This window comes from Miscanthus floridulus, chromosome 14 (genome assembly GCF_019320115.1).
Source record: "Miscanthus floridulus cultivar M001 chromosome 14, ASM1932011v1, whole genome shotgun sequence".
Taxonomy (NCBI): Eukaryota; Viridiplantae; Streptophyta; class Magnoliopsida; order Poales; family Poaceae; genus Miscanthus; species Miscanthus floridulus.
In genome coordinates this window covers 91,145,678-91,161,031 of record NC_089593.1, presented here as the reverse complement: position 1 = coordinate 91,161,031, position 15,354 = coordinate 91,145,678, and the positions used below count along the sequence as shown (strand labels likewise).

The 15,354-nt window shown below is 41.8% G+C and overlaps 2 protein-coding genes and 1 pseudogene across 10 annotated transcripts; all 3 read left to right on the top strand.

The window, feature by feature from the left end:
- LOC136503979 (protein STRICTOSIDINE SYNTHASE-LIKE 10-like) overlaps nucleotides 1-14,257 on the top strand; it is a 34,154-nt pseudogene extending 19,897 nt beyond the window's left edge.
- LOC136506167 (uncharacterized) lies at nucleotides 3,928-5,562 on the top strand. Of its 2 annotated transcripts, XM_066501280.1 has the most exons (5): nucleotides 3,928-4,065; nucleotides 4,140-4,313; nucleotides 4,394-4,774; nucleotides 4,861-5,058; nucleotides 5,344-5,562. In XM_066501280.1, exons 2-5 carry the CDS (start codon nucleotides 4,248-4,250, stop codon nucleotides 5,425-5,427), a joined length of 729 nt encoding a protein of 242 aa, XP_066357377.1. In that variant the 5' UTR covers nucleotides 3,928-4,065; nucleotides 4,140-4,247; the 3' UTR covers nucleotides 5,428-5,562. The 2 variants fall into 2 exon arrangements, with proteins under 2 accessions (XP_066357377.1, XP_066357378.1); XM_066501281.1 differs by lacking the exon at nucleotides 3,928-4,065 and having other exon boundaries at nucleotides 4,077-4,313.
- LOC136506168 (uncharacterized) lies at nucleotides 5,798-12,914 on the top strand. Of its 8 annotated transcripts, XR_010771416.1 has the most exons (6): nucleotides 5,798-6,169; nucleotides 6,452-6,541; nucleotides 7,289-7,377; nucleotides 11,802-12,360; nucleotides 12,436-12,548; nucleotides 12,682-12,914. XR_010771416.1 is itself a non-coding variant. In XM_066501283.1 (5 exons), exons 1-5 carry the CDS (start codon nucleotides 5,860-5,862, stop codon nucleotides 12,159-12,161), a joined length of 546 nt encoding a protein of 181 aa, XP_066357380.1. In that variant the 5' UTR covers nucleotides 5,798-5,859; the 3' UTR covers nucleotides 12,162-12,914. The 8 variants fall into 8 exon arrangements, 4 of the variants coding, with proteins under 4 accessions (XP_066357380.1, XP_066357381.1, XP_066357379.1 ...); XR_010771413.1 differs by lacking the exon at nucleotides 12,436-12,548; XR_010771415.1 differs by having other exon boundaries at nucleotides 12,436-12,914.
- Nucleotides 14,258-15,354: the final 1,097 nt, after the last annotated feature.

Here is a 15,354-nt window from a genome sequence, read left to right as displayed (position 1 = left end):
GCCGACCGCTCACTGGCGTTCTCACACACACTACGGCTGGAGGTAGAAGAGGGAAGGAGAACAAAGCGCGCACACACACAGTACAAGCATCAGCGTTGGCCGGAGCTCTGCAGAGGAGATGGGACAACTGAACTCTCTCACTTCACTAAGTTGCAGTGGAAAGTTATATATACAACTCTACCCATCTAATCCTAGTACACATACATGTCAGGCTGTCATGCTGCTACATTGACTAGATGTGACAGCAGGGCTAACTTTGGCGTCCGCCCCTGTTGTGGCTACAGTGCGGCAGGGGAGCCTTTCGGCGTCTGCCTCTGTCACGGCTACAATGCAGCAGCAGGGGAGCCCTTTCGGCGCCTGCCCCTGCCGCGCGTATAGAGGGAGAGCAACAGATTACTTTACACTCACTTCAAAGAGTTCCAATTAAGAGAAAAAGAAAAAAAACAGTTCTTCAGCCAATACAAATGCATGCTAGGGGTTGTTTCTAGGAGCACTAATTATTTATGGCTGCTTTGTGAGTATAATATAAGCCTTTTGTTCTTCGTGATGCTCTGTTCTTCGTGTTTTAGAGAAACACTTCAAAAAAAATTAAATTTAGGGGTTATCTGATTGCTTGCCTGTTTCAGTCATCTTTTCGTGGGCATATGTTCACCTACCTTGCATTGAACTGGCACTGTTTTCCTCCACTATATCTGATTCTGATGTACAGTTAATTTGTACTCATGCTGCTTAGGTTTTTCTCTGAATATTTTTCCCTTTGCTAGGTAATTGAACAACGTCATCAGGTATAACTAGATGAAGTGAACTATATCTGTACCTATAAAAAAATTTGGGTCATGTACAGCTTATCCAACATTTCTGCTACATTAAGACAATTATTTGTGAACTTCTTGTGAAACCAAAGTGAAGACAGTTGTTTTCTTTCCATTAGCTGCTCGGCTGCCTTGTCTTATCCTAGGTTCCCAGTTCTAAAAAAAATGCTCTCTGCACTCATCCTTATATTACTGGAAATTTCTTTATGCTTGACTAAATATTCATATTCTCATGATATGCATTGAATTAGTGGTATGTAACAGGCGTACTGTGAAGAACATCCCAAAGTATGGTTCAGCACAGTTTTAGATTGATAATGTACCTCCAAGGATCAAAGAGAGAAAGATAATGTCTATCAATCCATTCCTCAACGGGTTGGGGTAAGTAAACTTCTGAGTGCAACATTTTGTTTTTTCCCGTCCATTTTAGTTTTGTGGCTTCAGAACATCTGGTAAGCTTAGATGTTGTGGTAAAGGGAGCATTATTATTCGCTTTTGTTCGTTGTTCTGTGCAATGGTCATATCTCTTCACATAGGTATGCTCTCAATGGAACAGTCTAAAGCTAATGTGAAACTTCACTGCTCAGATATGATAATCTGCCAATACAGATTAACTGGCTAGAATGCACAGTTAACTATCATGCATTAAAGTTCGTACCTGATATTGAAGAAATGGTCGATAAGCTTGCAGCAACAAGGATGAACAGAACTGGCAGCATAAATTCATACATGTACGTTATTAACTATCCTTTTTGTTGGATCATATTGTGTACAACGTGTATCCATCTATGACATTATCCAACGCAGATGGAGTTGATCGCCTCAAAGTTTATTTCACAGTGACGTAATCAACTATTGACATTTTTTTCTTAAAGGGCTCTTCACCTGAGATATAAAAGAACATTAGGATTTCTTTCTGTGATTTTGTTGGCACGCAGGAGGACAAGGCGATGATTGCGGCGTACAGGCAGAAAAAATGGTATACCTCTACACCAGGGCAGTTTGCAGCCCGGATCTACCTCCCAGGTAATAGAAGCTACTGACTGTTTCCTGTCCATATCCATCAATATTACCACATCTGCTTCCAATGTTTGGAAAAACTGTCCACGAATACTTCTTTCTTTAGCTTCATCGCTTCCTAGGTGCATACAATTTTCTTTTATTGGAATCTTGACCAACAATTCAGTTGCTGGACCAGACACTTCTGTAATTTTTCACACACCCACGATAGTGTTGGTGTTTCAGCACAGCGCTTTGTAATTTTTTTGATTTGATGTTAGCTGCTATAACTCTCAATTGCTGGATGCAAAACTTACGGGACACCCCAACCTCAAATTTGATTGACTTAGTCAAAGAGCTTTTGAATATTCTTCTTGAATTTCTTATCTGATTAAAGCACACATTTACTGATACAATTTTTGTCAACAATTAGGTGCTGCCTGCAATGCGGATGCCTAGGGAGGCTGCTGGTTGGTTCCAGGGTACAGCAGATGCAATTACAAAATTTATCTGGAGACAACACTTCTTTTGGTGTCATCTTTGGGCCTAAAAGGCTAACACTTGCTGAGCTTGCTTGCGATTAACTGGTGTCATCTGTTAGCGAAGATTCATGGCGGCAAAACTTTTGCCTCAGGTTGAGAAAATATGCTTATCCTTTGCCCTCTCTAATTTTCCAAATTTTGAATTAATTAGTTTATTGAATAAAATGGTGTGCTCAAAAGCTGTAGTGCTCCTTGCATGGCAACCTCTCCTACTTCCTTAACTCTCTTCTGTGTTGCTGTTGTTGACATCAAATTACCATTCAGATACATTTTAATTTCCCTTGTTTCAGGTATATTCTCTCCTACTTCGCTTTTAATTTTTGCTCTCCCTTTCCCCTTGTTTCCACAGATCTGCTCCAACACATGGACACTCGACTTTACCTCATGACAATGTTCGGAAACGGTTGTACGAAGACACAGCTCTTCAGAACCAGGTCTGGAGTCAGTCCCCTCCCATTTTCTTTCTAATAAATTTCAGTTGGGGTTCTAGCCCCTCCTGTTCCTTCAAAAAAAATTACAACGCCGTCGCCTCGTCCTCGGCCGCCATTCAGCCCTCGTCCGGCCTCCCCTACTCCTGCACACAGCATCCTAATGAAGATGAATGTGGTGTAGGAGGAGCCTACGGGTGATGGCGGAGGAGGATGAGGAGCCTGCGGGCGACGCCGATGGAGGAGCCAAGGGCAGGGCGACGGTGGGGCGGTGCACCATACTACCCTTAAACGAATAAAACTAACTAAAAGGAATATTGAGCGGTTCATCTTTGAGAATCACCTCAATTTTTAAGGACGGTACTCTTAAACAGCCACTTCTAAACATCAAAGTTGCAGTGCCTCTAAGAGAACTGCTCCTAAAAATAAACATTTTAAGAGGGGTTGACTTAACAGGACGACAATCCCTAAAATTGATTTTTAGAGCCATTTCTGGGCCTTGGGCCCAGCTGATTATTTTCAAGAACGGTTGACAATGATGATCACTTCTAACTAAAAAAAATCCTAAGTAGTGTTTGTAAAAACCATTTATATAGTAGTGGATCAGGACACCAAACTTGTCACTGAAATTTGGTGAGCACCTATGATAAAGTTGTACGGTCACAAATTATGGACCACGGCCTACCTAGGAACCAAGGGTCCCTACGCCGGCGTCTCGGACGGCCGCGTGCTCAAGTGGGGCGGCAGCTCCCGTGGCTGGACGACCTTCGCCTACAGCACCAGCTATGCCCACAACCCATCCTGCATAGCCTCTCCGGCGCGTCCCGGCGACGCCGAGGACGTCTGCGGCCGCCCCCTAGAGCTCCAGTTCAACGTCAGGACCGGCGACCTGTACATCGCTGACGCCTACCACGGCCTCCTGAGGGGCGGTGAGGCCAAGGTGTTGGCAGCCAAGGCCGACGGTGGCGCGTTCACCTTCGTCAACGGCGTCGACGTCGACCAGCCCACCGGCGATGTGTACTTCACAGATAGCAGCATGTCGTACACGCGTCGGCATAACACCCAGATCTTGATAAACCGTGACTCCTCCGGCCGGCTGATGAAGTATGACGCACGGGCCAAGCGTGTGATAGTGCTCAAGGATGCTCTGCCCTATCCCAACGCCGTCGCGGTGAGTGCCGACCGGACACACGTCGTGGTGGCGCACACGGCCGTAACAGAAGAATCAACAAGACACAGGTAAGAAGGGAGACAGAGGTTTTTACCAGGGAGCAGTACTTATAGGTAAATAGAAAACATCTCTTATTGATTTCTTCTAAGATTAATTATGCCTAATTTGGTCTTATGATGGCTTGTAGGTGATTCCAAACTGGTGCGCCACCCACCCTGATTGCTGGGCTGCTATAGTGGACAAATGGTTGGACGCGGACTGGCAGAGGGCGCACCAAGAGAAAAGCGAGCACCGTATGATGATGCCAGGTGTACCTCACCATCAGGGCAGCGCCAGCCTCAGCAAGTATGCGAAGACATATGTAAGTCTCCACCATTTGTCTTATCTAGCCGCGCTCAGTTTTGCATCATTTCTTACCACATGTTATTGTCTTTCTCACAGTTGGCGGCGCACGGTGGCCAGCCAATTGGCCAACTCACGACGTATGCTCTGGCCCACATGGGCCCGGCAAAGTCCAACATCGTGTACAACCCGGTTGCGGGCCCAGAGGCGTACACCAACTCCAGCGTCCACACCCGCCTCACTTCTTACACGGAGGCGGCAAGGTCAGTCCACGGGCCCGACTACGATCCGAGGACCGAGGAGCGCCTTGATCCTGAGCTCGTGATGAGGGTGGGGGAAGGCAAGAAGCATGGGCGTTTCTGGATTGGCGACAGCATCCTCGACACGGGCTCTACTCCTCCTCTCCCGCGCCTCCGAGCAGCGAGCACGAGCTCTAGCGTGCCCATAAGGCAACGGCCGTCATCGGTGGCGGCACTCCAGGTAAGTATTCCAGTTTCATTCGTCGTTTTTTGTCATTTACATTCCTTAGCTATGCATTATTGAAACATTGGTGTCAAATGTTGCAGGCTGAGCTGCAACAACTTCGGTCCCAGCAAGAGGCCCAGCTGGCTGAGCGGGAGGCCGAGCGTCAGAGGCTACAAGCTTTGGAGGCCCAGCAAGCAGGTTTGCTCCAGTTCGTGCAACAACTTGGACTGCAACAAGGTTGGGAGATCCCAGCCAACCTGCTTGCACCACCACCACCACATCGTTCAGATTCTACTCCGGTGAGTATGAGTACGGATGCTTTACTTTCTATGCTCATGCTTAATGTCAAACCTAGTGATGGCCTTCGTGCCGGATTTGTTGATGTGTGGGCCTTCGTGCTGGGTTTGTTGATGTGTCGGCCTTCGTGCCGGAAATGTGGTTGTCGGCCTTCGTGCCGACGTTTTTCTTGCAGGTTTTGGAAACCTCCCCGTGCAAGGGAGGTGCTGCCAAAATTTTCAACTTTTCTTTAAACTGCTTACATTTTTATCTTGTCACTCACGTACAATCTCTTCTCTTTTGTACAGCATCAATCGGGGGCGGCGTCGAACCATCTTGGAGGGTCGTTGGCATCGCAAGTTGGGGCGTCGCAACCCTCACATTCGTCGTGAGCCACTTTCGGAGTCGGTTTTATGTAGGCATGCCTTTATGTATTGAACTTGTGGACTTTGAACTTGTGGTTTGTAATATATTGTGGATTTCGGACATAATTGGTCGTTTGTGATATATATATGTGGTTTCTGATATATTGTGTTGAATTATGGTTTCTAATACTATATATATATATATATATATATATATATATATATATATAGTATTACTATATGGTACCCAGGTACCAAATAACTATTCAGTACCCACCGCCCAACAGTTTCCCGTCCGCAAGGCTCCCAAATCGTCCGTCCTCAGACTGCCAGACCCAGCCCAGTTTTTTTCTTGCCGAGGCCCATCCACTCAGATTCCTAGCCCTGCCCAGTTTTTTTTTCTCGCCGAGGCCAGAGCACCATCACATCTCGGTAGCTCCCCCACCCACCCACGATGGCATGATCTTTTCGGTTTCCTCAGACTCATCCGCTCGCCTGCTCCGTACCACCCGCCGCCGGCACCGCTCGTCAACCGGCAGTGGCGGTGGCGGTGTGTGCGGCTCTTCCTCCAAGCCGGCGGTGCGCGCACGCGGCCCTCTATCTACGGGCGGTGGCGCGCGGGCCTCGCCCCCTCCCTACAGTGGTGCATGGGCCCCGCCGCCCTTCCGACGCCATTGCCTGCCTTGCCGCACCTCGATCCGGGAGGGAAGATGCCGATTTAGCTCAGTAGCAACGCACTCCGGCTGTAGGACAGCAGCATGTTCATCAGGTATCCGGATCGAGGTGTGGTGCGAGCCCTGCTCCTCCCTATCCTCTGCGAGACCCACGAGGCCCGCAGTAATTTCAGCTCCAGATTTCCTTATATAACTCTGAAGTCTCTGGCTCACAAGATTAAAAATATTTTCAGCTCTTTATCTATTTGCTTCCGAAGTAGCACTTGTTGTACTTAGGCCCATCTTGTCCGCCTTGATACACAGATCTTGTATTGTGGTTTACAGATAGTTGTACAAATTTATTTTTTGCATTGTCCGATCCACTTTCCCCTTTCCAGGTATCGTCGGCGCAACCGGCGACCTCGTGGATCCACAACTACGGCCGGAGCAGGTGCCATCTCGTGTCATACGAGCAACCCAGCAACCAGGTGCCCCTGCGACCATGCTGTCAACAACCGTCCTAGGGGGTTCCGGGTGCTGTGGAGGGCAAAGTCGCTTGCTGTCCACAATCTAGAAAGATCCAAATTGGCCCCTTTATTGCAGTCAGGACTTGCATTTGTATATATTCCAGTTCTAAACTTAGTGAATATTTTGCAACTATTCCCGTATAGAACTAGATGGATTATGCAGTAGTTTAATAAATTAATAGGTTGTGTATCTTTAACTATTAATTGACGAGGCGGAGAGAAGTGCCTCCACCATCCATTGGGCACGCTTGTTATTTTCAGTCTTTGATACATGCACTTTCTTTCTTGTAGGACGTATATTCTGTTTTTATCTGTTATCGCATATTAATAATATCATCTTTAGCTGATGCTTTATATTAATAATGCCATCACTCACTACTTTGTGTAGAGATATTTTTTTTCTTTTGAATCAGAATATGCTAGTTAGGAATCACGTGGTAGCAATGCATCGCACCGGAAAATGCAGGGTTTGCAAGAACAAGTCCTAGTTCTTTTTCCTCTACTTAATGACCACTGGGTGCACTAATTGCATAAGCATCGCGAATTAAGACTTGAACTTTATCATCACTGCATCTAGAGTTAAGTCAAATTGATTGAAGATCCAGCTATCCAATCATCCAACATGTCAGAAACTTCATTTATTCAGCTTATGTGTTTCTAATCCATCAATCAAATTGACTCTTGTGATAGTTTGGTTTTTTTTTGTAGTGATGGAGCTGATGGCTATGATCACTCAGGTGTTGAATGAGAAGGGGTGGTCAGTTGAGACATTACTTGTCCATGTCTGTATGCTCCCGGTAATTTTGTCTTCCTACTGTGCTGCCCTCAATTGACTCTACCTTCCTCTGTGCTGTAGCAGGCTTTGATTTTTTTCTATTCTGAATGTGCTATGCTGGTTTCGATTATCTAAGGAGGAATCAAAATTAGATAGATTGATTATGACATAGTGTCTGTGAGTCGGTATGACGGGTGGGGTGGGGTGGGGGGGGACACATAGGACACCCTATTTTTCCTTTTGTTCCCAACCAATGAACTAATACATAACATTGTTACTTCCTGGAAAACACACATGGAAGACTAATGCAACAGTTTCTATCCTTAAGTTAATTACCAACAGTGATTATGTAATAAAATAATTTAGTTCCTAATCTTGGTTCCCCCTTGTGGCTGACTATTTTAAGGAAGTTTTAGCTTTAGGGCAGGCATTACTGGTGATTGCGTGGACGTTCCTTTACGATGATAGAATTTAACACCTTCAGGGTGCATACCATCTCATTATAGCATGTTGTAATGATTAGGATCATGAGTTGTTCAGATTTAATATGTTTATTGAGGTAAAAATATGTCTTCCCTTCACTTGAGCGATAAACTGCAACTTAATCAATAGTTAACTTTATATTGCTTGTTGAAATGTAAAGAATATGATACAAAATTCAGCTTGTTAAGGTCTAGTGTTCTGCAATTTGAAGAGCCTATATGTTTGAGAATCGCTGGGGTCAATTACTTCTATAGTGCCATCAGTTTTATATGTTCCCAATGAATAGCTGAAAATGTGATTTATCTTGGATTCAACCAAAGATTAATATCCTAGATTGCCTTAAACGTTTACATTAAGGTTATGTTCACTGTAGGTCTTATTCATTGGTCACCTAATTGAGATTAGAGGTATAGAAGATATTATTGATTCTTTCTTATTTTCCCTGTGATCTAAATTGTATGTTCAACTCAAAATTCTATTGTAAGGTAGTAATAGGGATCCTAGTGGTATTCTTCGAGTTACACATGGATAGTAATAGGAACTGTCAGGAAGACTAATGTACTGGTAGTTTCTATCCTTAAGTTACCTTTTTTCTGAATGACCGGAAGGAGAATATTGCTTTGGGCTTTTCTTCTAGCTAGTGGTATTTCATAATTGTGAATCCGCTCATGATATGTGACTTAAGGTGTTTTCATTGGTAAATAAATTAAAACTGGTCCTTTTACTTGAATGTAGTTTCAGCTTCAAGTTTGTGCAATCTGTCTGCTTTTTCTTATTTTCTAGTAGATGGTTGCCACCCTATATATATAGATATATATCATACTAGAAATTCATTAACATTTTTCCTATCTGACATATTCTTTAATTTTGCTTATCAGAAATGGCAAATGGAGTAGCTTATGTAATCATTTACAAGCATGATGGTCCATATTTATCTAATCGTATAGTCATAATTGTATTGATGGAGTACATGTTTGATGATGGGGGACCAGAGCAAAAATGCTATGTCTACATATTTGCTTACTTTCCTGGTTTTTAAATTTCCCTTATACTATGTCTATTCATATCGAAGTCAGCAATATATCTGAATTTTCATTATAGAGGTCTGTGTCTAATGCAGCCCTGAAATTAACCTGTCAAGCTCTTGAGTGTTGGTAAATGCAATGATTACTGACTTATATTCACTGGTAAATGCAAGCTCCTAAATGTTGCTGACATATTTGGAAAATTGCCCATATTCTAGACAGATCATGTTTTAGGATATTTTATATGAAATTAACTGAATGTGGATTGGATTCAATTTGGTAATGATGACTTGTGCAGGCTTCAGTTTAATTTCAGTGAGAAAAACATTATTTTCATCAGCATACGTGGTTTAGTACATAAGGAATCATTGATGTTTGCAATTGGTAGTTTCTAGCGTGTCTAATAGGTGTCATTCGGCTTTTTTTTCTTATCTTCCTATCCTAATTTTTGTTCTTTGCTTTGTTTATTTTCACTACTAATTTATGTATGCTGATCAGAGAGATAGAGACCCTTTGTCATAGTTCTTCCTTAAACGAGCAGCAGCATGTGACTGCTCAACTTGAAGGTTCTATATGCTTCTGCTGTGCAACATACTCGGTTGTGATAGTTTTGACATTTTAGTATTATTAATTGCCATTTCTTGACTAGTTATCAAGTATTTCAGCATGGCTATTGAAGCATATTTTTTCAAATAATAGTAGGGGTAGTCTCCTGGTAGTTATATATTAAATAAAAGAGGAAATGCTATTTACAAGAAAGAAATAAAGAAAAGAAAAATCAGGAGCACAAACTAATTAATGTAAAGACTTTAACCGGTTACTACTGCTGGGAAGTCTCTCTTCTTTTGCTCGATGCAGAAGCATTGCAAATTAAGACTTGAACTTGATCATCACTGCAGTTAGAGTTGGGTGAAATTGATTGAAATCCAGCTATCCAATCAGTTATGTGTTAGAGACTTCATTTAATGAGCTTATGTTTTTTTAATCTGTCGGCCTGGTGCAAGCGGTAGAGTCTTACCGCATGTGACCGGAAGGTCCCGGGTTCGAGTCGCGGTCTCCTCGCATTGCACAAGCGAGGGTAAGGCTTGTCACTAACACCCTTCCCCAGACCCCGCACAGAGCGAGAGCTCTCTGCACTGGGTACGCCCCTTTTAACCAAAGTGACTCTTGTGATTGTTTGGTCGTTTTTTTAGTGATAGACCTGATGGCCATGAACATTCAAATTCTAAATGAGAAGGGGTGATGGTCAGTTGAGACATCACTTATCCTTGTGTGTGTTCTCCCGATAATTTTGTCTTCCTGTTGTGTTGTCCTCAATTGAACTTCCTTCCTCTGTCTTGCAGCAACCTTTGATTTTTTCTTGTTTTGAATGTGCTATGCTGGTTTCAATTTTGTAAGGGAGAAATCAAATTAGATAAATGTTGATTACGAGATAATGCCTTTGTGAAGGTATGACGGGTAGTGTCCTTTGCCCTATCTTCTTTTTGATCCCATCCCAACCAATAAACTAATATAGAATATTGTTTTGTTCTTGGAAAATCCACATGGACGTCTTAGAACATGTTTTCATATTTGAATGTTCTATGGTATTTTCTGATGAAATTCTGTAGAGAAGATGGTCACAAATGAAGCTAGCTTGACAATTAGTCAGCCGTGCTAGACCAGCTCCTTTGATGCTTGCACATAGTGGGAAAACCTGCTGGTGTTCTCAGTCAATTAGTAGTCCTAGATTTAGTGATTGGAGGAATTAGTTAATACTTCTAGTCTTTAGTTATGTACATAACCAATTAATTTTTGCTTAATTTATGCACTTCCATAATGCACATGGGCTTTGTGGAACCTGCATTTGGTAGAAGTACATGCTGTTGTATGATAAGGTGGCAGGGACAGGAGCGTGTCAATGAAATGCATCGAGGAAACCTGATATTAAATCCAAGAGGGTTATACGTCAATATTTATGATCAAGCTAGTGTGTTTGTATGTTCTTATGCTTCACTCACTTCATTTGGATGATGATAGCGAAGTTAGAAGCAAAACCTAACTATTAAGTACTCATTTCATTTACTTGCTGGGAAGTAGCTCATCTTTTGCTTGATGCATAAGCATCGCAAATTAAGACTTAAACTTTATCATCACTGCATCTAGAGTTAAGTCAAATTGATTGAAGATCCAACTATCCAATCATCCAATGTGTCAGAAACTTTATTTATTCAGCTTCTTTGTTTTTAATCTATCAATCAAATTAAGACTTGAACTTTATCATCATTGCATCTAGAGTTAAGTCAAATTGATTGAAGAGCCTATATGTTTGAGAATTGTTGGGGGTCAGTTGCTTCTATAGTCTGTTTACTTATTTCCTTCGCTATGGTCATAATCTAGTTGTTCTTACTTTGAACCATTATAAGGTAAAGTTCTTACATACGAACTTTGTGCACGCACCATTTAGGTTTGTTCTGATGCATACCATACAGTGCATGTCTAGATTTTTTTTGCTAATAAATCTAGTCAGGTTAGTTGAACTAGTACTCACTTACTTGGGTAGCCAATGAAATGATAATAATAATTGGTGGTGAGCTGTTTAGTGAGGCAACAATGTCACAAATGATATAGAAAACAGAGTAAGAACCAAGACGATCAGATTCGAGAGTCCACCTAAGACAACATGATATCACGCATGCCATTTTCAGCATCATGTATTACATATAGCATGGATGCCTCCCAAGTTTCCTGCTCTTTCTTGTGTGTCAGTATCTTTTCAGTTTTTGTCAGTATCTTTGTTTTTTCGTAGGTATCTTTTATCAGTATTTTCTAGAATCTTTAAGTACCTTTCAGTAATAATCAGTATTTTTTTCCGTGTCTAACAGTATTTTTAAGTAGCTTTCAGTGTTGAGCATTCAGTATATGCTGACCTGATCATTTATGAATGTTTTTCTTTCAGTACATGACGGTATTCAGTATCTCATGGGTCAGTATATTCCTTCAGTATATGTTGATACGTTGAATGTACTTGTTAGTACTTCTTTCAGTACTTAGTCAGTATAATCCCTCTTCTTCGATCAGTACTTTGTCGGTATTTTTTTTATTGCTTCAATTTGTTCCTTTTCAGTTTGCTCCATGCAGTACTTGTTTATTTTTTGTCTTTGTTTCAGGCTTTCAGTAGCATTCCATGTTGAGCATCTTTAAAATAACTTCTATCCAATTTTCTACTGAACATCCCAATTCTAAAATGACCATGCATCATTAATTTTGCGCTGCTTTGATGGTGCAGTCAGGCGTATTGACACCAACATTAGAGTAGCACTCGACCAGAGCATCATATCGCAGAAGAGTACAAGACAACGGGATGAGCATTCAGTCGGCCTGTTCGCTGGTTGGTTTCTGGGCTGGTTTGGGCTGGCTGGTGCTGGTTTATTGTGAGAAAAAAACACTATTGGCTGGCTGGTTTGGGCTGGCTGAAACCAACAAGCGAACAGTAAAGTTGGAGCACGGGCTGCACGGTAGCTGCTTGGCACCATGCATTATCTTCTTTCATTTTTTGTCTGTGTTTCAGACTTTTCAGTAGTGTTCAGCAGGATTGCATAATGACCACGCACTCAGGCGCTGCTTTTTGATGGTGTTCTAGCCGGTCATGGCTGAGTGCGCCTAAGTGTTTGCTTCAGTTCTGCAGCATTTAGTATTTGATTCGGTACCTTGCAAAAAAAATATTTGATTCAGTAGTTTTCCTTGAAACTTTCATTTCAAAACTACAATGGCTTACTCTGTTATTAATCATCAACGTTGTTTTTTAATGTTTTCTTTTGTTCTGCTTCTTTTGACAGGTGAAGCAATTGGCGGCAATTAGAGAGGGCGACATAAGGGAGAGGGATATATTTGTTTTTTTTTCCTCAAAGATGGTATTGTTCTGATAAAAAAGTAAATGTAATATGACCTATGAGTTATTGGTCCAATATTTATGATCTCAATGAAGGTTATTCAGCTGCCATAAATTGTATGTAACTTTATGGAATAACTAAGATGGAGCCACAAAACTATGTGTATTCAAACTACAGAGTGTTTTGCAATCTTCTTTCATGATTCATTTACCTGAAAAATTAAGTTTTCAGCGAATAAGGTTTATGAATTAGTATAAGCTTCGAATGATTCATTGTACTATTAAAATCCAAGTTTTATGATCGGTACTTGTCTTTACGTTCTAGTTGAAAACTTTTTAGTTGCTTCACCTACCTCAAAATATAAAATCTTCCTTCGAAAACTACGACACATTCAAAAGGAAAAAAACACAAGCATAAAAAGAAACCATCCAAAAAAATCAGCAGCCTAAAAAATGACCAACAAAAACCACCCGCCTAAAAGAAAACCGTAAAAAAATCATCAGCCTAAAAAACGACCACTTACGTGAGCAATCGACTACGAGAGAGAAAAAAAAAAGGGGGGCACGGCTCGTAGGGAATCGCCCGTAGGCGTGGGGGCACGGCGGCAGGCTGCGGACGCTCGGTAGTGCGCGGGGGGCTCGGGTACCGAATAACTATTAGTACCCGGGTACCAAATATATATGCACTGTTGTTTACATGGAAAAGCAAAAAAAAAAATTGCTAAGCAGCAACAATTTCCCAGATTTGCCGAGTGCAATGGCCATTGCACTCGGCAAAGAAAATTTTAAAAAAATAAAAAATGCTTTGCCGAGTGCCTTGGCAATGACACTCGGCAAAGAAAATTTAAAAAATAAAATAAAAACAGGCTTTGCCGAGTGCCTCGGCGCTATGGCACTCGGCAAAGAATTTTGAAAAAAAAATTCTTTGCCAAGTGTTACACTCGACAAAAAAATTAAAAAAAATTAAAATGGCGTGAGCCTTCGGCCAACGATCGTCAATCCTTTGCCGAGTGCCAACTTGACACTCGGCAAAGCCTTTGCCGAGTGTTCGAGATTTGACACTCGGTAAAGCAGGCTTTACCGTGAAAAGATTTGACGGAGCCTCTTTGCCAAGTGTTGCACTCGGCAAAGGATTTACCGAGTGTATAGGTACTTTTGCCAAGTGCACGAGGCACTCGGCAAAGCGTGTGGCTGCTGTAGTGTGTTCAGGTACTGGCTGAAAGGGCCTAAGGCTGGCACCTACGAGCTCTTTGCTGACTTGCTTGGATATCCGGACATCAGGCGTGACACCAGAGGAGGCTACTGGGTCGCGCTAAACCGGGAAAAGATCGACGGCGCGGACGCCGCGGCAGGCAAGCACATTGTCGGCGTACGCCTACATGCTAAAGGCGTGCAGCGTGAGGAGATGACAGCAGAGGACAAGAGTGTTATACACTGTCCGATGTCTCAGAGAAAGACGGCAAACTGTGTTGGGGTCAGTAGAGCTCGACTACGTCGCCGTTGTTGACCAGAAGTTACATTAGATATAGTTTTAGTTAATTTATGGTTTTTTAAAAACTTTATTGTAAGTTTATTAGGCTAGGTTTTAATGTTAGATTAGTATTATACTCTCTCCGTTCCAAATTATAGTTCGTTTGATTTTTTGACCCCAAGTTTAACCACTCGACTTATTTAAAAAAATTATGCTAACATAGTCAAATTTAAGTTATTCTTGAAGAACTTTTGTTAATAAAACAAGCCACAACAAAAAAAGTGATATTTTGCATAAATTTTTGAATAAGATGAGTGATCAAACTTGAGGTCAAAAAAGTCAAACGAACTATAATTTGAAACGAATTTAGTACATTGGTAAAAAAAGGCTTCTATGAAAAGTTGTACAAAAGAAGCAAAAGCATGATAAAAATAAGTTAGTCTGATATAAATGGATGCTAGGGGAGAAAGCGTAGTTAGAAAAACTGTAAAAAAAGTATAGTATGGCTTTTAGTTTTAGCTTATTTTGTTATAAACATCTAAAAAGAAATAGGCTCATATGGCCCATCTACTAAGCCGAGACTTTAGTTTATCACCACCACAAGATTGCACTCATGCATCATGCCGTCCAAAATCTGCTGATTATAAGGTGCACTCACGATAAATAAATGATACATCAATAGTTTTGTATGAATTGTGCAAAATGGTTTGCATGCTTATAAGCTATGGCGGCCGTGTTCGCTTCTTTTGTAATCCGTCTTTTTTAGTCTTGTTTTTTTAGCCGGAATAGTATTATTCTCTCACAACAAATCAACCAAAACAGTGTTTCGGCTTGTTTTTTCAGCGAAGCGAACGGGACCAGGCTATATTTAGTCTATTTTGGCTTTTACTGTCTACTTTTCTCAGGGAGATGGTTAAGGACCTCAGAAGATAGAGGAGAGCGCCAGGCGTTCCGGAATACTTCTACGGGGAATGCTCATTCAATGAGCATTTTCTCTTTTGCTAGGCCCAGCGCTAAAAAACCTACTTTGTTACGATTACGGGGTTTATTCGAAGATGAAATTTCATCCTGTAACCACAGTATTTCTCCCTTTTTTTCTACCTCAGGCTTTGCAACATTTCGAAATTAGGAAATTGCAACAAGAGCGGG